Source organism: Populus alba, chromosome 18 (genome assembly GCF_005239225.2).
Source record: "Populus alba chromosome 18, ASM523922v2, whole genome shotgun sequence".
Taxonomy (NCBI): domain Eukaryota; kingdom Viridiplantae; phylum Streptophyta; class Magnoliopsida; order Malpighiales; family Salicaceae; genus Populus; species Populus alba.
In genome coordinates, this window is record NC_133301.1 from 12655962 (window position 1) to 12676855 (window position 20894).

Consider the following 20894-nt stretch of genomic DNA (forward strand, 5'->3'; position numbering starts at 1 on the left):
TTTTTATATTTTATCATTCAATATTAAATTAATTGAGAATTGAATTTCTTTATTGAGGTCGAGTTTATGATTTTGAAATATTAACCTAGATTTACAAGATTCATCCGAGCTTTTTTGTTTTTTCATGTTATTAATTTAAAGGGTTTTTTTTTATATTATTAAATTAACCAAGTTTACCTTACTCTTCTTTAAAAATCCTAGCAACCCCTTAATGTTTTCTTCATGCACCTAGGAAGATTGCTCCGGCCCGAAGCGTTGTGCCAACCACTGATATAGGTTTACTTGAGTCACTTGTTTTTGGTCTTTTTTAATTTTTAATTTAATTATTTTCTTTTTTGGTTCTCACTATTTGGTTCATTATAATCAAGATTTCTAATTTGTTTCAATATGGTTCCATAATTTTATCACAATCTCATATTTTAGATTACGGGTTTCACAAGGTTAATCATGGTTGGCTCGGGTCAATTTGATATGGCGTTGTCTTGATATATATATATATATATATATATATATTATAAATATATATATTTATATATTTAAATAATTTTAAAATATTTCAGCTAGGATGCATTAAATTTCTACTTCCTAATACAATTTAAATCACGTTTTAGCGTGAGTTGAAACAATAGTCAAAATCAAAATTAGCTGAAGTTTGTATGCAAAATCTTTTATCAAGATAAAAGAGCTCACAAATTCTGTACATATAAACGAAGTTTCTTATTTAATATATCTATGATCGGTTGACTATGGTCAGTAATATATTTTACAAGATTTGATAAATACCTTAATATTTTATACATGATTTAATATTCACATAGAAACATTTTTACATAAGAGAAAATCAATGCAATGATTTTGGAAACTATATATAAAAGTTTAATGCTACAGTGTTACAGGTGACATGCCTGTTTGGAAATGTGTGGCTGCGATTGTTTTTTATATCAAAATATATTAAAATAATATTTTTTTTAAAAAAAAATTATTTTGAAATCAACTTATTAAAATGATCCAAAAATATTAAATAAAATTAAAATTTTATAAAAAAAATTAAATTTATTAAAAACAGTTGCCTCATGTTTTCAAATGCAATGGTAGACATGATACTAACTAGATTTTGACTCGTATGATAAAAACAATATTTAACACAATTTACCGGTGGCGTGTAATCTTGCTCATGTAAAAAGAAAAAAACATGGTCTTCCATATGCAAGGATCTATATTACTCAAATTAATGGCCTTGATTAAGATTGATGTGAAATGGGAATTATTAAATATTTGTAATTTAGCAAACCAAAAAGTAAAAGGAGTGAAGCAACAAAAGCAATAGGGGAGTAGAGTATATATGAAAGCCCAATAGGATATTTGGGCTTGTAGTTTAGAGTATCCACACCCCCAGCCCTTCTTTCCAATATGGTCCATGTAAGCTAGACCCAAAAAAACCATGCTAAATCTTGGACCCAACTTGTATTTAAAGCTCATGTTTGGCATTGAGGTTTAACTCATTTTAGCGGTATATGGATCGTTTTGATGTGCTGATATCAAAAATAAGTGTTTTTAAAAAATGAAAAAACTTATTTCTTTTCATGAAAAATTGAAAACAAGATATGTTATCATGATTTTTTTATTTTTAAAATTAATATAATAAAAAAATATTTTAAAAAAATATCAATTTAATATTTTTTTAAAAAAAAAAACTTTGAAAAACAACTATACTTATCAACCTATTGTAAATAACAAGAGTGTATATAATTAGTCCTGATGGGTATAACTCAATTCGTCATGCTCTAAGTTTATTTTTTAAAAGATATCGGTTTGAATTTCACAAATTTTATAATCATTAGGGTTTATATAATCATTAATTTTAAAATTTTAAAAAATTAATTAATAACCCGGACAAGTATATTAATAAAACAAAATTGCACGTAGTTGATTTGAATTGAGCGATGGCATAGCAATGGGCTATCGATTTACATAGACTATAAGTTCCGGCTTTTGTAAAGAAAAAGATAATATAATATAATATGGGAAGGTAATCATGGGGGCACAAGATATAACCCGATAAAAATTTCTTTAGGAAGGATGGTAACCTCTCAGTCAACGTTTGGATTTGAGCCTTGTAATAATTAGGAGCATTATATTTTTATAATATAAATGCATGTAGGTGATAGAATCCCTTTAAATGAATCTGCCTGACTAGAATATTAAAGTGATGCATTTGCCTTCCATTATTTGCGATGAAAAAGTAGAAAGTAATCAAACCTGGGCAATGAGCAAGGAAGCTTTCAAGACATGACCTGAGCCATTTGACCGTGATGATGATCATTGTCGGCGACACCCGTCATCCCCGCCATTTAGGGCACAAAGCACGGGCGAAAAACACATCCTTTTCAACATGTTGGACTTCGGATGATGCTGCGGTTCAAAGTTGGCTGTGGAAATTCTTGCATTTGCCAAGTACGGGCCAGCTTTCCAGGCAACAACTATCCTGTGCAGCAAAGAAATATTGGTAACGTAGGAATAACTTAACTTTACTGGTAAGTTTTAGATTTATATCTTAATTATTATCCACGAAGAAATATTAATAACGTGATAGAGATAGCTTAATATATTTCCATAGCATATAATGATGAGGCAGAGCATTCATTAATGGACTGTTCTTGCTATTAGTTAAACAAGAATGTGTCAGGAAACAATTAGTGGCATATAAAAAAAATCATAACGAACATGCTGCTCTTGCTATTAGTTAAACAAAAATGCTTGTTTCATATGTTATAGAAAAGTTGCCATATGAATGTAATTATTAAGTTGGACTCTAAAAATATTAATTGAGTCGGTTTTGTTATTTTTGTTATTGATTTTACTGGATTTTGTGTTATTTTTCTTTTTTCTTTTAAGTTTTTTATTTTTCTACCTTGTAAATGTAGGTTTCTGAACCATTTTAAAACTTGCAATCCTCCTATAAAGACCGATCGTATCAAAATCATTTTCAGGATAAAAACATAAACTTAGAGTTCTTTGTGTATATCCCTTTTCAGCCAATAACTTTATCTATATTATTGTGTGTGCTTTCGTTGTCATCACTCTTCCCCTCTCGATGTTTATTATTTTTTTCTCAAATAAAAATTTGAGCTTTAATCTCTCTAATCTTTCACCCTATATTGAATCACCTCTCAGTGGCCATTTGGTAGCACGGTTGGTCGTGCTACCAAACGATGCCTAGTGGGCTGATCTCAATATGACCTCATAAACAGACTGATATACGTCAAGGGTAACACCAGCAGAAGATCAATATAGTTCCTGGCAAAAATTTGCTGGTGAGAGTTTGCCATTTTTGCTGGACATTAGCTCTATGTTTGTGTCATCACATTCCTTTATACCAAGCACATGTTAGTTTTTGTTTTCTATATGTAATGTAGCCACAGAGAACCCATGATCCATTAATGGTTCAGCGGTGGTCCGGTTCATGCTTTCATCCATCCATTTTACAGGATGTATCACTCTTGTTGTGCACCAGCAAAAGCCAGAGGCTACTGCCTGTAGGCGAGGCCAACATTTCTGCTAAGAAGGGTTATTTTAACAGACTTTCGTTTTAATATTAGAAAGGCAGTGGTGAATATTAGTGATGAAGAAGGATTATACTGGCAATTTTATATCTGAACAAAAGGAAAGGAATTTCTTTGTTCTAATATCTTACTGATGTAGCAAGTTAAAAGGCCTGTAAGTGTTCTGCTATGTACTGACCATAAAAAGAAAAATAAATGCTTAGATGGACATGTGGAAGCTTGGAAGAAGAATAACTTTCGAGGATCGATCAAAATCTCGTGTATAAATTAATTTTTTTGGCCATCAACGGTGGAAAAGGTAAAGAGAACATCAAAAACCCTAAACAGATTTTTTAGGACTACTGTACAATCCTTCCCATTCCTCAATGGCTGCTAAAAAAAAAAAAACTCAATAAAGAAAAAAAGTGGAACTTAGTTGGGGAAAAAAAAACACAGGTACCAACTTCCACTTCTTCACTGATAACATGTTGGTTCTATATCTTTGAGAAGTCCAACTATCTGTTGCATGCTTGGTCGCTTGGAGTTAAGATCAGCTGTGCACAGATATCCAATCTTGAGGGCCTCCTCCATTTCACGTTCTGGTCCAGTATTGCGAATTTTCGGATCAATTGCTCTGGACCCTTCGCTCTTCCTTACCAATCCTCTAACCCAACTAACTAGAGTGGAGTTTTTCTCTTCAGCATAATCATCTCCGATTGGCTTTTTCCCAGTAATTAGCTCAAATAAAACAACACCGAAGCAATATACATCAGATTTTGGAGTAGGGCTGTCGTTGTCTGGATCAGTAAGCTCTGGTGGAACATAACCAGGTGAGCCACGAGCAATCTCCTCATCTAAACCATTGCCAAAGATCTTGGCCAGGCCAAAATCAGATAATCTTGGCTCCAAGTTATAATCTAGATAAACACTACTAGCTTTGACATCTCTATGAATAATTGGAGGTGAGCAGCCATGATGAAGAAATGCCAATGCACGAGCAGTTCCAAGGGCAATTTTGTGTCTGAATCTCCAGGTTGTTAATAACCCTTCAGCGCCAAGATTTTGAATTCCATTATTGTCATCTTCCTCCCATGTTTCTGTGCTCCATTCTTCAGTTGTTCGGATCCCGAGCGGCAAGTCATGGAGCAAATTTTGCAAGTTCCCGTTCTCCATATAATCGTATATTGCAATTCTTTGATCCCCGGCCAAGCAGTAACCAGTCAATGGTACAAGATTGGGGTGCTTAATTCGACCAAGGTACTCAAGTTCTCTGGCAGCTTCTTGGTCTATTCATGTGGATCCATGGACCAACACTTTTACAGCTACCTGAATTCCTCCAGGAAGAAATCCCCTATATACAGGCCCAAATTTCCCTTCAGCTAAAAGGGTGCCTCTATCAAAATTTGAAGTTGCAGACAAGAGGTCTGCAAATGTGATATTCGACAATGGCTTCTCAAAAATCACTACTGGAACTGAATTTGCCTGCTTGACATCAGCAACCCATATTGTCGAATCAGTCTGGAAGGAAAACGGGCCTGAGATATTTTGCTCTTCCTTATACGAGGTTTGCTTTGCTTCCCACATTTTGGATTTCCTTCTACAACCAAAGGCAAGAAATAGCAGTCCAGCAAGCATGAAAACCACGGAAAGGGCTAAACCCAGAGAAAGCTTTAATCCCTTGTGGTTGACTTTTCTTTGAAAAAGGCCTGGGTTTGCAGCAATTGGGCAGCTGTCTAATGATCCAGAGAAGTGTGATTGGAAGGTTTCAGGTGAAAATTCTGTGGCACAAAGGGTTAAATTGTTGTAGGAGAAATTGTAGCTCTCCATCCAAGGGAGATTTTCCAAGAGGGACAATGGGATTTCTCCACTCAAATTGTTTTGTGACATATCAAGAACTTGAAGGTTTTTGATAGTTAGCAGAGGGATTCTGCCACTGAGATGATTCTGAGAAAGATCAAGTGTGTGCAAATTGCTCAATTGTGTGATTTCACTCGGAATGTGACCAATGAGACTAGTTTTAGACAAATTAAGATATTCTAATTCTGAAAGCATATCAATTCGCGGGAATTCTGCTTCAGTGAATCTATTGAATGCAAGATTAAGGTACTTGAGATTGGAGGCATGACTGAAATCATGGAAAATTCCTCCACTGAGCTGATTATCTGACAAGTCCAAATAAACCAAGCGAGACCAATTGTAGGTAGAATTGAATTTTACCTGAGAAATGTGACCTTCAAACTGGTTTTTGCTCAGGTCCATCACCTCCAACAGCTCCTGAAACACACCCATTACTGAACCCTGAAATGAATTCCCGGAGATGTTAAGGGTGGTGATGGACTTCATTTGTGAGAAATCCGAGTCCCGCCCTTGAATCCCATTTCCTGCAAGATTTAAGGTTTTGAGCTTAGGAAAAGCAGCACCAAAACCATCTGGTAAGGATCCATCCAGCTTATTCATTGAAAGGTCAATAAAATAGAGTGACTGGCAACTCAGAATTCCCGATGGAATGCTTCCTTCAAATCCATTTCTTTCGAGTTTAAGCACCCTCAAACTAACAAGAGAGCTTATTGCTGCAGGGATTTCACCAGAAAAGTTGTTGCTTGATAGATCAATTGTTTGAAGCACGCCAAAATTACCAACGTTGCTGGGAAGGGGGCCAGAAATCTTATTCGAAGAGAGATTGAGGAGATTCAGCAAGCCTAAACTCCACAAATCTGAAGGAAATGATGTGATTTTGTTGTTGCTAAGATCCAAGGCTTGTAGCTTGCTTAGTTTACCAATAGTGGTATCAGGAATAGAGCCAGAGAGGCCTAAACCAGAAGCCAGAAACTCAACAACATGTTCTTTTTTGGCATCACAGAACACACCTTGCCATGAACAAACAGAAGCAGAAAAGTTGTACAGCGGAGAAGAAGTTAAGCCCATGTTCTTCAAAAACTCAGAGAGAAAGAAACCATCTGTATTGGGTTGTTGACAAGCCAAAGGCTTGAAGAACAGAGAAAGAATCAATACAGAGACAAAGAAACCAAAACCCATTTGGACTCAAAGACTAAAACTTCCAAACTTGAACCAAAACCCAAAAACCAGCTCAACCTCTCTAGTGCTTCAGAACAAAAACAGCATTTATGCTTCTGACTCCATCTTAGTTAAAACTTTATGGCTCATTCAACTCCATTAAAACACCACTAAACAGAGTGTTTTGAGGTGTTTTATACAAAAAGATAAAAACTAGGGCTTAAAACTCTCCAAACCCCCTGACCTACAAGCTTGTGGTAATAGTGCAATGCACAGAAAGGGTCAAAAATGGAATCTGAAAGACCAAAAAATGGAAAGCTACTATTGAGATTTCAAAAGGGTATCAGAGGATTATGGATAAAAGGAGAACGTGAGCATACCTTGTCTGGTTTTGCAAGAAAAGGTAAAGCCAGCAGAACAAACAAACAACCCAAGTGAAGAAGCACCTTTGTCTATGTGCTTACTTTCTGCTCCATGTATTTATAATCGGCTAGTATTTATTTATTTATTTCGTTTTTTTTTTTTATGGTACAAGTTAGAAATACAGATAATAATGTTTTAGTTTTCAAAACCAGCAAGGGTCTAATTTAATTTATAAATTGAGTTAATTTATAAATCATTGTTTAGTAATTTTATTCAAGAAAATCTTATTTTTAAAAATTAATTTAGTCAAGTCTCCCTTGAATTTAGTCAGGATTTATTTAAACAGTTTGAATAAAAATCCCAACCAAATCATGTTTCAGGTCTAGGATAAAATATAATAATCATATTACTGTTTGTGTTTAATATTATAATATAAAATACTTTTTAAAAAAATTATTTAAAAATATATTAAAATTTAATTTAATTAATTTTTTTAATAAAATCTCATATTTAAAACTATCTCAAAATAGTCCATTCATTCTCCAGCTTAGTTTAATTTATATTTCAATAAGATTCAAGAATTTATGTTTGGACCAAAGCGTTTTGTTGAAAAAGAAGAGACGGGAAAGAGAGTGGGATTTTATTTTATTTTTCAGAGAATGAAAAGTTATTTTGTAGGATTTTTTTAGATAAATGAAAAGGGAGGTATTTTTAGAAATTAATTTTTAATGTTAATTAGAATTGAATTCTTATAGCAAATCAAGTTTGCCCTCTAATTTTTTTTGGTTATTTCTATGAATTAAATTCCATTTAAAATTTAAATCAATATTTTTAAAACTAACTGCAAATACCTAAACTAATTTAGCCATATGAATTAAATTTGGTTCGGTTTCCTAAACAACATGAAAATAAATTGAATCATATTTCTTTATTTCGAACACATGAATTCAATTTCTATATTAATTAAATACAAATTAAACACTATAATTTAATTTAATTATAGTAAAAAACTGGTTTCAAACAGCTTATTGATTTATCATAAACTAAAATTTTAACCATTTAGTTGACCTTAACTAGGATTTTCGCTTAATCTTCGAATCCTCAATCAAACTTTTAGTAATAATTTTTATCAGGATGTTTGGAGCTAAGTCACATGTTGAATTTAATTCAATTCAATTCACAAAAATATTTGAATTCAATTTATAACTTAATATTAAACTACATAGTTAAATTCAATTATAATGTTAATTTAGAATACACGTAGAAATGAATTACATTAGCAATCTTTGACTATTTTGCTCTTAATTTAAAAATTATTTTCGCTACATAATTTATTTATTTTTGTTAAAAGGACACTTGTATTTATTTAAAATGACATGAAATGCAGGCATTTTAAAGAAATTATTAATAGACTTATCTCATATTGATATTTTTATTAAACATTTATTAAAAAAATGAAAAAAATATTTTCATGAAAAAATAAAATTCATTCAAGATATTTTCATTGGAATACTGAGAAAAAAATATTATAGATATATTCCAATAAAACTTCTTGAGTTTTTATTAAACAAAAATATATATCAATTCATATGAAATAGATAAGTCAATGGATAAAATAATTTTAACAATGTTAATAGTTAAAAAAATACCACAATTCTTACTTTTAATAATTAAAAAAAAAATCAGCTCCTATGTTCTACCTACATTTGGCAAAATCTCATCATTATTACTACTACCCACTCACATATACTAATCATTATTGGCTAAAGTTGAAGATAAGTGACAGAGGAAGTATAATAATGTAAAGTTGAAGAGCAGTAATGACTTCATATCATCTTCTTTATGCTGTATAAAAATTGAACTTATTGGACTAATCTTAAAGTTTTTTTTTTATTATTATTATTAATATAGGTGTTTAAACCAGTTTGTATGCACCTTAATTAATCTTATGAATTTTAAAATTAACGACTATGTAAATCTTAAGTGGTCATTAAATTAGTAACCATAAAACTAAACTTGAAATTATAGAAAAAATAAATCTTTTAATTTTAAATTCTTACTACTAGATTATTTATTCTAATCATCCAATCCGAACCATTTTGGCAATAAAAACAAAATAATAATAATAATAATAATAATAAAATCGATCATAATTTGAATCATCAACATGGTATGAGCATCGAGTTGGTTTAGGCCCCCACAAAAATTGAGTACTTTTCGAGTGATTGTTGGATTTTTGTAGTTTCTTGACCAATTCTCTTTATTGGTTTGCTGCTAGAAAGATATCTCTAAATCAGTTTACATGTTAATAAAACTATATTTTATCTCAAGATAAATTTAAGGACAGTTTTTACTCAAAAAAATTTATCTTAAGATTAACAATTAATTTGTATTCTCAGCTTGAAGTGTTGCTGGTCTAGCACCTTTGCGTTTGCTGTCTCGTAAAGGGTATGCCAGGAAAATTAAATGTCTGAACTACCCTTGCTATAACGAAAGTAAAATACATTTTGCAAGGGTTATACTGTCTTTTCCCATGGATAATCAAGGAAACGTGACTGTTTTTATGGTGGAAAATGTTTTAAGGTGCTGGTTTTTATATGAAAAGATAGTTTTAAGTGTTTTTTTGATAATCTTAATATACAATATACTGACACACACACATATATAATTGCTTTTTAAGGTGTCTTTTAAATTGGTTTTTTATATAAAAAAATATTTTTAAAATGTTTTTCAATTATCTTAATGCACTGATATAAAAAGATAAAAATATTTTTATAATATATTTTTTAATTAAAAAACATTATTAAAAACACCATAACATTGGAAAAAAAAGAGGCCGAGTAGTGGTAGATTTGAGGATCCGACAAAGAAAGGATGAAGAAGAAGCAAGCATAATTAATGATTTGCATTGATTGAGGGATCGATGAAGAGTAACAAGAAATCAACCGACAATGTTATTTATTATTAGCTTCAAGAACATTAATGTCCTCTCATGCCAGCAAACTTATTCTTTAAACAATGGCTTCATTAATTGTTCATATAATAATAATGAAAACACCATGATTCATGAACTTCGTCAGCCCACTTCACAGAGAACTGTCCTGTTACCACATCCTATGTCACCTTGGAGTAACATGCATCAAATACCTTTTCAAATTAAAAAAAAAAAAAAACTTATATTATATATATTACAATTTTTCTATCAAATAAAAAATAATAATAATCAAGCTGCATGGTACCCTATGTTTTCTTGAGTGAAACTCTCTGCAGCTTATAAAGTAGCAGCCTTGATGCTCAAAAGATGAAAACCTTTCCTCATCCTAATCCACGATTCCTCTGGAGTAATTCCTCTCTCCTGTTGATTTCACAGCTGCTTCCCTTGCGCTAGAAGAAAAGAGAGAGAAATTAAATAAAAACCCAGAAAAGAATTGTACATTTTAAAACAAAATAAACTTCACCGTCCTGATTTAGTCTTAGTGTTTGTTGGAGGGTGTTTTTTTATTAACTTAAATTAATTGATTAAATATAAATATGAGTAGCTCATTTCATGATATTTTATTTGGTTTACTTTTATGTTGTTGTGTAAACGATGTGTGCGGTCTCTTTTAGTGTTGTCATGCAACCTTTCACGGTAATGTTAAAACCATTTCAATGAACACTTTATGGTGGTGGGGTGATATATATAACAAAGCGATGAAGGGTCAACAAACTTTTTTTTCTTTTTCTTTCGAGTATGATATTGATAGATTATTTTTTGTAGTTAATATATATATATATCTTATTTCATATCAATTTTTTTAATTATTTTATTGAATTAACTGAGTTTATTGAATCCAGTAAAGTTAATAACTCAAATCTCATGTTTTTTTTATAATTGATCTCGAGTCATAATGTGAAGCGTTTATCTAGTTGATATTTATTTCCTGACCAGCTATTTTTCCAACTGAGACAAAGTTTAATGTGGGTATTTACCATCAAGAAAAGGATTTAATTAATTCAGGCAACAAGTTGAAGAATGATTAACCTGCATAAACCATAGCCAATGGAGTGACTAAAAATGGTGTAATGTTCTTGAAACAACACCAAGCACCTCAGAACCACATCTAATAAACATCTAAGATCTTGTTTTTTTAAGGCTGTCCTCAGATATCCTAAATCACACAAATGATTTAAACAAACTTCTCAGTCAAACTAGAAAGAAGAAATTAAAAGCTCATTTTGTACATGTTCAAGCAAGGGCTTTGGGTGATCGTTAGGCATGCTGCAGGCGTGACGGTTGCCAAAACAAATGCATTCTAAGTTGTAAAAAAGATTATTTTTATTAAAAAACCATGGAGTTTTGCCCAAATCAACCGGATCATGTGTGGATGAACCAAAATCAATACAAAACCCGGCCCATGCCAGGTCTCCGGTGAGTGAGTGCATTCGATATGGATATCGGAGGCACAAAAAAGGAGTAGAAATGAAGTGTGTTTTCCACTGGCTAGTGATGATGTTATTTCTGATAACCCGCAAGAAACTGGCAATGGTATCAATCATCACCACAAGCACTCCATTAAAATAAGCTCTTAGCCATTATTGACAGCATTTATGCATCTCTCTTAACATGATGCAGGATTCTTTTTTACGCATGTGAGCATCTCCAAACCATCACCCCAAGATATATTTATTAAAGCAGTGTCCTGGTGCTCAGTGTCATCCACATTATGCTTGTGAGCTCCCTCATGGACCGCTGGAAAACATGATCTTTCTTTGCTCAATCTGACTGTTATCAATAAAAAATTGTGAAAAAATATGAAAATAAATCAGTTCAGCTATTTTGAAGAAAAATCCATTAACATAAATTGAAGGCTGGGCAACAACTTAATAGGTACAACTTTCACCGGCACAACCAGATGCATGTAACAGGTGAATTTTATGGCCATTTTTTCAGAACCTGTTACCGAAACCAGACCTGTCTCAGCAAATCAACCCCAGACTCCGTTATCTCCCCAAGTCAACGACAACTATTTTTTTTTTCTTTAAATTTTATCCAAAACAACATTGTTTTGAAATTCGCCTAGTCATAGGGCTAACCTGCAACCAAAGCCTTGAACTTGGCCAGACACTAGGGCGGATGCGATAACTGTGTAAAAAAACAAGGTCGGCCACTGCAACTATGGTCTCTAAATATAACTTGTAAAGTTCTTCAATTAACATGAAGATTATACATTTCTCAATACATGAAAGCCTTTTTCAGTTCAGTCATCTAAGGTGTTACAGATAACAAGAGTCTCTCCCCCAATAAATATAACCAAAAATATATATATATATAGGAAACAAAATTGGTAACATCGTAGATTTTACGTTAGGTCGCCCTGGCAAAATTTTGGCCAAACATAGCAACAATTACTACATATAATATAACAGCATGTCGACAAATGATGATCCCACAAAATTGATAGTTGTATAGATCGCTTCATATCCTGAAAGGCTGGTTTCCAGACCTCGATCGGTCCATCTTCGCCTTCTTAACTTGAGTTTTCTTTGTAGCCAATGCTTGGAAAAGGTTTGGCCCGTCAAAGTTGTGCTGAGATTGCCTTAGCTTCTTTCTCTTACCTCGATCATATTCTTCATCCCTGTGGAAAATTGAGGTAGCACCATGGAGAAAACGATTAAATTTACAGAAAAACAGGTCCAATAAGCAAGCCAACTTTTTTAGCAACAACCCTTTCTGTAAAAGGTTATGTTAATTTCCCTTTCATTCTAAGAAAGAAAGGAGAGTAAATGTGGAATTCGAACTCACCACTCATTTGCTACATAACCAATGCTGAGATTTTCCAAACCGTTGGATTCCACAATCTGAGGTGGCAACTCTATTCCATCCCATGGTGCAACTGTGACAGACAAAAATAAGGCCAAAAAGCAACTTTCATCAAAGTCGAACTGTAAATCAAATGCAGCAGAGATGATCTTGCAAGCTATATAGCCCCTTTCAGCTTTAAAGGAGTTCAATTTCCATACAAGAATTTAGCCCCAACTACATGTAAAGAAATCGCACGGTCTTCTGTTTACTTTGATGTGCCTTTCCTTCACGAGGAAGGAGTAGGTGGAGAAAGATGGTATTGTAGGATTACACTAAAGATTAAAATATGTCTAAGCAAGCGATTCCAGCTAGCTTTCTGGCCCCTGCCACAAAATCCAACTTTCAAGTCCTGAATTTCCATTCCAGGGATTATAATCATAAACCTATAAGCATACATGCTTCGTAAGGTTTATATTCAGAAAAACTTTTTTTTTCTATAGCCTCAGCACTGGAGCGAAAACCATACCCACCCCCATGAAGGCACAACATGGGCATGCTATTTTATGCGTGGAGGCATCTGCCAACAGCTCAGTAAGACAGTGGCACTCCTTAAGCAGACCAGGGACACAAGTGCAGGAAAAGGTAAAAGAGGAGTTCAATCCAATAATGATAGGGCCATTATAGGATCTCAAACTGTGAAGAAAGTAGAGAATCTATCTAGAACTCCAGTTTTCTTCCACCATGATACACAGTGAAAATGAAAAAAAAAATCCAAAAGGCAATGACTAGTGCACAAATGAAACTATTGGATAGCATGTGATGCATGCTCAATTGCTGACATTGATAAGCTATAGAGGTCAGATACAATTTAAGAAGAATCAGAACAGTACTCACCAGTCACCTTTGCACCCTCACCAAGGGCATTCATTATCCCATTATGTGATGCATATCTTTTGCTATTTTCTGTGCAGTCAGGTTCTCTTGCATCTCCTCCATTTACTTCAGAGATTGAGGTAGAACTCTTTTGTCTCCGTTTATCCATCATAAGCAAGGTACCACTTGGACTATTTCTCTCCATAATTTCTCCATCTATGACACCCATCCCAGGATCACTGGACTTTCTTGTATCATTACCCTTTCTTGAACCAGATTTAGCTGTCTTCCTCCGAGATGTCATTGAAGCCAATAAAACTGCAGAGATTCTGGATGTAGATGGCCCCAACCGGGATGAACAACCATCATTCTCCAGCTGCTCCAGCAAGTTTTCTTTGAAGAGATTATTGGTCTCCAAAGCAAGGCATTTTCTCTTTTTGTGTTTTTTCCTCATGTGAACACCTAAGGATACCCTGAATAAGTTTGAGCCAAGATGCATCCTACACTTGAGAAGCTTCTTTTCTAATTTCTTTTTAGGTGTGCAAGCAGGAGCTTTGCTATGTAAACATTCATTTTGAATGACAGGTGGGATTGAAGCAATCAGGATTGATGCCTCAACCGACTGATGTGCAGTTTGTTGCCCACCTTCAACAGTGTTATCACTAGGTGTTTTCCCAGCAGAACTCTTAATGGGGATATCTCCACCCTGAGAACAGAGAAATACATCAAAACTAAGCCAAACAATGGCGTTATCAACAAGTATCCAAAGAAACACGTATATGTAATTACCTGATCGCTTTCACAGCTTGGCTTATTAGGTGATTTCACAGTGACTGTTTTGTCAAATGTCTGGTCAGTAGATCCCATGGATGGAGCCAATCTTGGGACCTCACCTGATGTTTTATCACAAAAATCCCAACATGGAACTTGACTTGACACCCCCACATTTAGGCCAGCATTAATCTGGATTGACAATGAACTCACAAGTTAGAAACAAAGTGTAAATGCCAACCCAGGTGAAGAAACAGGCCCATGCTGGGCAAGAAACATCCAATTACCTTTTGTGAGATCTCATTTCTGACAAGTTTGTCAATAGCAGAGTTTTTCAGGCAACTGCTGCTATCAGATGGCACATTACAGTCACTGGTTTTGGCCTCAGTAATATTACAAGTCTCTTCAGGTTTAGGGGCAACATTATTGCTGTTCATGGAGGGAGTTGAAGGTGGCAAGCATTCTCTAAGCTCTGAATTTGCCAAATACACTCCTTTTGATGGGATTGTCAATGGTGCACTTGAAGTTTCAGAGGCAGGATGCACTTTCAGCAATTTTTGCCTGTTGTTTTGCTGAAATGATGCGTCTTTTGGATAGATCTCTGATGATGTAACAACGCTTGATGCATCTTTTGTATTCACAGCAGCAGAAGAGTTGGTAGATTCCAATCTATTCCCAATCAAACCACTATCCACGTGTTCCTTCGAGAATTGCTTGGCAACCAGATTCGCAAAGGTATTACCCAAGGTTGCTTTCATACTTTCTTTTTTAACAACATCAACAGGTTTTCTTGCAACAATATTTTTTCTATCACGAACGTAGAACAGCATATAAGCCTTCTGCTCTAAAACAGTCTTCTCGCTAACTTGACGAACCTGAAGATTGAAATAACCTAAACTGATAAAAGATCTATTCACAAAAACCAGTGACATGAAAATTGTACCTAGCTAGCTGCATGCAGCAGATTTTCTAAATTGACTCCTTATGTACACCATACCTGATTGTCATTGAGGAGGTGCCACATATTACTTGATGTCCGAACAAAGCAGACATAATGACCAGAGTGAGTATTATGACCATAATGTACTAGGACACCATATAGACTGTACTTTAAATCCCCCTCCTGCCAAGAATAAAGAACTCGATAAATAACATAAAAAAGGAACAGATGATGAAAGATAGAGAAAGTTAAATGAAAACAGAATGCCACATGCAGATTCTACACCCATGCAGGCAGGCTAGAAATTCTCTTCATAATGATAACATAATAGTGTTCTCAAAAGCAAGTCACTCATATGATAAAAAAATACACGAACATTTGGAGAGAGAAAAAGCAAGTCCAAAACAACCATAGGAACAAATAGAATAGCACACTATCATTAAATGACTTCTAAAACTATTTAAACTCCTTTGCATCAACTAAGAGTATACAGATGAGAAATTTTAATACACAAACCAATGACAATCAGGTATTTTCCAAACAAAAACATACTTCAGAGAAGCAACACCTTCTTGGCCATATCCACATACCAAGTAACAAAAGAAATAAAACATAACAAAGTGCCTCTTGCCAAAGGCATATAATAGATTAAACCATGCAAAAATGAACCTAAATTAAAAAGACAATGAGAGAGAGAGAGAGTTAGTTTGGAATGATATCAAATCCCAAATGCCAAAGTGTTTTCAGGTCTTAATGAGTTGTAAAGCTAGTTTGAACACCAACTTTAAGAATTCTAGAGCAAGTATTTGACCAAGTCTAGAATAAAAGGCAATTCAGATGTTAGAAAATGCCACAAGTTTTTGGTTTGTTGGATTCCAAAATTGATTATAAGGACCTGTAAGCTTAGCTTAAATATACTGAAAAAGATATTTCATCAAGTCTAGAAAAATGAAAGTTTACAACAATGATAAGCATACTCACATAGGAACCACTGACGAAAGGCTTAATGTCCAATGAACGATCAAATATAACTTTCTTGTCAACCTTACGTCCAGGATCATGTGCATGAAACCGTTTTAGATGTATTGTAAGCACATGTGGTGCCTTGTGAACTGTAAGCCTTTTCTTAGCCCTGACTTTCTGCTTGCATCGCTGACACTGGTATTGCTTCTCTCCTCCATCTAACACCTCTGCAGCAGTGAAATTCCGAAGTGCAACAGGCAAGGTATCTGCTTTGGCTATTTCGAGGCTTAAATCTAAAAATGGATCAAATTTGTTGGAGCAGTAAGAACATTGTTGGCATTCCACCTGAAAAGGCATGAAAGAAACATTTAGAGTTTTGAGAAATTGGGAGAACTTTGAGCATATCAATATTCTGAATAAATAATTTATTGAGAGGGGGGGTAGATAACAAAGAAAAATAGAACATTTGAATCACAAGTTATTAAAACTTTCATGCAAAACCATTTCCAAATGGCAGTATTTATGTCTATCCAATCACTTCTCTAGACTAATTCAACATCTTGAACACAATCCCATGACCAAAGATTTGTATGGAGAGGAATGTCCCTGAGAGGACTTCAGTCCTCAGAAAATTATCAGCAGATCCACAACAGAGCAATAAAAGTTTACCTGACTACGAAGGTGGCCACCAAAGATTTTGTGTACCAAACTCTTCTCATAAGCAGCAGGGGATTCACTTGGCACTCCTGAAGGTAAGCAGCATTTATGCATTGATTCCAGCAAGTTAACCATATACTCATGTGCATCCTCTTGTCTTGCGTTGCGGAAGTTCCGAGATATGCCTAATTATGTGGTCAAGAAATAAAAATACCAAATCATAGGAACTGCAAGCAAAACCCTTGCCTGATAAAAGCATTTGCGGACTCCCATCAGACACTATAGATGACACAAGCCTACTGAAGCAGTAAAGCTATTTTTAAAATGAAAAATTGTACAGGAAACTCTGAGGCAGAAGCTAGTAGCTACTTGTGTGTGAATTTTTAGATCCAGGATTAATAAATGAAAAAATTCACTTGCAACAGCTCCAACTGTCAGTCAAGCACAGGAAAAATAAGTACAAGATTATAAGGGTGTAATATATGGTGTGGTCGCCATCATAGTTTTTCTCCTAATTTCACCTGGATAGCAACCCATTAGGATAAATTAATCTAGCTGATTTGGCCAACAAAAACAAAAATTGCCATTTATCAAAAATCAGATTATTAAAGGAAACAGGGCATTAGAAGGATACAACGCAAATTTGAGACAAGATCCTTGGGCACTAGTGACCTCCCACTTGATTGTAGAGCACGGCTCACATGTTTTTGGATAGCACACAAGGCACAAAATCCAGCCACATGACCTGCACAAATAAATCAAACCAAATGTAAGGAAATATAGATGATCACCGCTTCATTTACAGCTATTACATAATAAAAGCATTGGTGACAGGACATCAAAAACTAATTACAAACATCATGTAAATTAAACAGTACATGTACTGAAATTAGTTGTTAAAACCAGTAGTACCCAGAAATCAATGCACGCCAGCCATGAAAAAATGTTGTGAAATTTTTCAAAAATTTTGGTAAAATCAAATCAACAAATCCCTGTTTATGCAAAGATTGTTAAAAAAGAATTAGTCGATGACCTACTAGCTTGGGGTTATTGACACTCAGCGTCACCAGGAACAATCAACAGTCCAGTCCTAGAAACTAATGCACGACACATATGATGAAAACATATTTGACCCAGAGATAACTAAACCAGTATATAGACTGTTAAGAGGTGAGCCCTGACAGCAGCATGGCTGTAAAGCGTAGGCCACTCACATGAATTTTGATGCTTGACACCATGCAAGTATGCTGCTAAAGGCTTAGTATATGTCAAACCACTACTGAATTGAAAAAGCAACTGTTCCCCAGACTTTCCAGAAAGTTCATGGCCATAAGGAAAAGAAGAATGCAAGAGACTAATCACTTCTTACATCTCAAAAACAGGTCTTTGTGGAGCCATCCATGCAATTGCTAAAAACGGCGAAAGCAGTTTAATCAACCAATGAGCAATGCTATCAACCAACTAAAAAGGTATTATATTCCCTGATTTTATGCAAAGATTGTTAAGAAGACGAATTAATTGATGAACTAGCAGCATGGGGTAATCAATCATCAGAACCACTAAGAACATTCCAATGCAAGAATCTAGGAGGCAACCATTATTAAATAAAAGTTTTTGAGCATATAGAGTGTCGAAGAGGACCAGAACCCAATAATATACAGCATGCTTTCTCAAGAGAAAGTGTAGTGAAACCACTCACATGAATTTTGATGCTTGCCACTTTGCAAGTATGCTGCTAAAGGCTCGGTGTATGTCAGACATTGCAACACTGAATTGAGAAAACAAGTGTTCCCAAGATTCTCGAGACCAGCACCCTGAAAATAATTCATGTGATCCCCCAAGTTAAGCTGCTGGCCAAGTTTAAATACAGACCATAGTTCTTCAAAGTGGTAACCACAAAACAATCATAAATTGGCAAATGGACGGAAAATAGTTCTGTCAGATCATATCATTTCTTCATTTTCCCACCAAAATAATGTACAAATCACAGTCAATGAGAAAGCCAAAAGGAGATATTTTAGCTAAAATCAAAATGACATTCCATTGGAAGATAAAAAGCCAAAGAAAAGTAGACATTAGGCAACAAGTAAAAGATATACTTTAGTTGTAAGGGAGGAAAGAAAGACAGATGAGTAAGGAGGGAAGGGTGAGCGGATGCAGAGCTCACTTAATTTAATTGGGTGGATATGAAAAGGGGAAAGAAGGGAGGAAGTGTATGTTCCTTCTAGACCTCACATTATTTATAATCCTTCCAACTATGGCTTCTCATTCCTAAATGTTTTTTAAATTGGAAGGATTGTTAGATGAAAGCCATGATTCTTTCTTCTTACTTTCAATTTTTTCCACTTCTCTACTCTTACAATCAAACAAAGAAACCTTGAGTTGCATTCATTCATCTCCATTTCCCATCCACCCCACCAAACCAAAATGTATAACCCAACCAAATTAGAAACACCGAAAAAGAGAACTAAAAAATAATGCAAAAAATCCTAATAGTTGGAAAGCACCCAGAAAGGTTCCTCCACCACCTTTTTTTAAAAAAACATAAGCTGTGCATAAAAATAAAAAAAAAAAAACAGAGAGCCTGTGAGTAAAAGAAATCACAAACAAAAAGCGACAATGTCTAAGCCAAAATCAACAACACCTGTGAAGATAGATTGAAAAGAGTTGAGAAATGGAAAAGAACTACTATAAACAGCATCTGAAGAAAAACTCGACAACAACCAAGCCTCAATCTTGAAAATAGCCACTAAAAGAAACAGATTTCTCCACGCATAAAACACATGAAAACTAGATAACGTAGAAGCACTTCAAAAAACTAAATAGTTCCAGGTTTTTTTTAAAAAAAAAAAACAATAAGAATAAGTTTGCAGCAGATTCCATATCTTAATTTAAAACTGTTTGCTTAATAAGAAAAAAATTAAGCTCCACCTTCCTGAACAAACCAAAGTTATAACTAAACCAAATTACATAAGCCTTGAAAAATCAATAAGCATAGTGAAATGAGAAATAAAAATAAAAACCAATTAATGTATAGATTAATTTTGAGTGAATTTAAAATGCTAAGGATGCTATTTGATTGAAGTTATTTTATTTATTTATTTATTTTTAGATTCAATTTAGAATTTAAAATTCCACAACAGATTCACAGCAGCGGAATCCACATACAGTAAATTCCTCCGTATTTGAACCCTTTAATTTCAAATTAACAACTTTAATCGAATAACATCCGACATTTGAATCCACTCAAAATCAGGCCATTAAGTCCACATTCGAAGCTGAAAAAAAATTCCTGTCTTACAGTAAAAACAGAGGTCAAAGATAAACGCCTAAAAAGACATGAAAAACCCTCTAAATTAAACCCTAAAGCAAGCGAAAATTTTAGCTTCAGTAAAAACAAGATATAAAAACTCACAATTTTCCTGAAAGAGATCCCAAAACAAAGCTCTGGATCAAGCCCATTTTCCACAAAATCCGACCCGTCAACTTTCTTCACGGACAGACCCGGATGGTGATGCTCAAAAGCGAAGGGCCTCTTTCTCGAATTATAGCCAGGATTTAAAGTCTCAATCTTGAAATCAGAAGTGTTGTTCTTAAACCCACTGTACTGTTTAGTCGCCAGCTGAAACTTTATCCTTCGTTTCAAAGTAGAATCGTCCTTGGATCCGTTTTCAATGTTCCCAACCGATTCCATTTTCAGCTCCGTTTCAGTCCTCTTCACAATATTTTCCGTGCTCTGCTGCCGCCTCTAAAAATCAGTAATAGTGATTATCGAAATTCGATTCTTTTTTTTTCTAAAAAACAAAAATTGAATCGATGATTGGAAAAAATAGTGATTATCTAGAGAGAGGGGTGGTGGAAGAGGCAGGGAGCGGTGGTTGTTGATCGGTGGATTTTGTTTGTTTGGTGATTGGGAGGGAGAAGAGGAAAGAAGCTGCTAGTTACGGCTTCTTCTTGGAAGCGAAAGAGACTAAAACCCTACCCA

The 20894-nt window shown here is 34.3% G+C and overlaps 2 protein-coding genes across 3 annotated transcripts; both read right to left on the bottom strand.

Moving 5' to 3' along the window:
- Positions 1-3807: 3807 nt before the first annotated feature.
- On the bottom strand, positions 3808-7015 carry LOC118034357 (probable LRR receptor-like serine/threonine-protein kinase At2g24230). Its single transcript, XM_035039628.2, is given in 1 exon segment — positions 3808-7015. A coding segment is annotated over 1 exon segment (2562 nt). The 5' UTR covers positions 6579-7015; the 3' UTR covers positions 3808-4016.
- A 5078-nt stretch (positions 7016-12093) lies between these two features.
- On the bottom strand, positions 12094-20894 carry LOC118034356 (ubiquitin carboxyl-terminal hydrolase 23). Of its 2 annotated transcripts, XM_035039626.2 has the most exons (11): positions 20325-20894; positions 18609-18723; positions 17544-17654; positions 16922-17094; positions 16271-16597; positions 15347-15472; positions 14637-15224; positions 14368-14541; positions 13600-14284; positions 12706-12796; positions 12094-12538 (listed from the first exon to the last, which is right to left on the bottom strand). In XM_035039626.2, the coding sequence occupies exons 1-11, from the start codon at positions 20601-20603 to the stop codon at positions 12379-12381; spliced, it is 2829 nt and encodes a 942-aa protein (XP_034895517.1). In that variant the 5' UTR covers positions 20604-20894; the 3' UTR covers positions 12094-12378. The 2 variants fall into 2 exon arrangements, with proteins under 2 accessions (XP_034895517.1, XP_073262329.1); XM_073406228.1 differs by lacking the exons at positions 18609-18723; positions 20325-20894 and adding an exon at positions 18124-18155.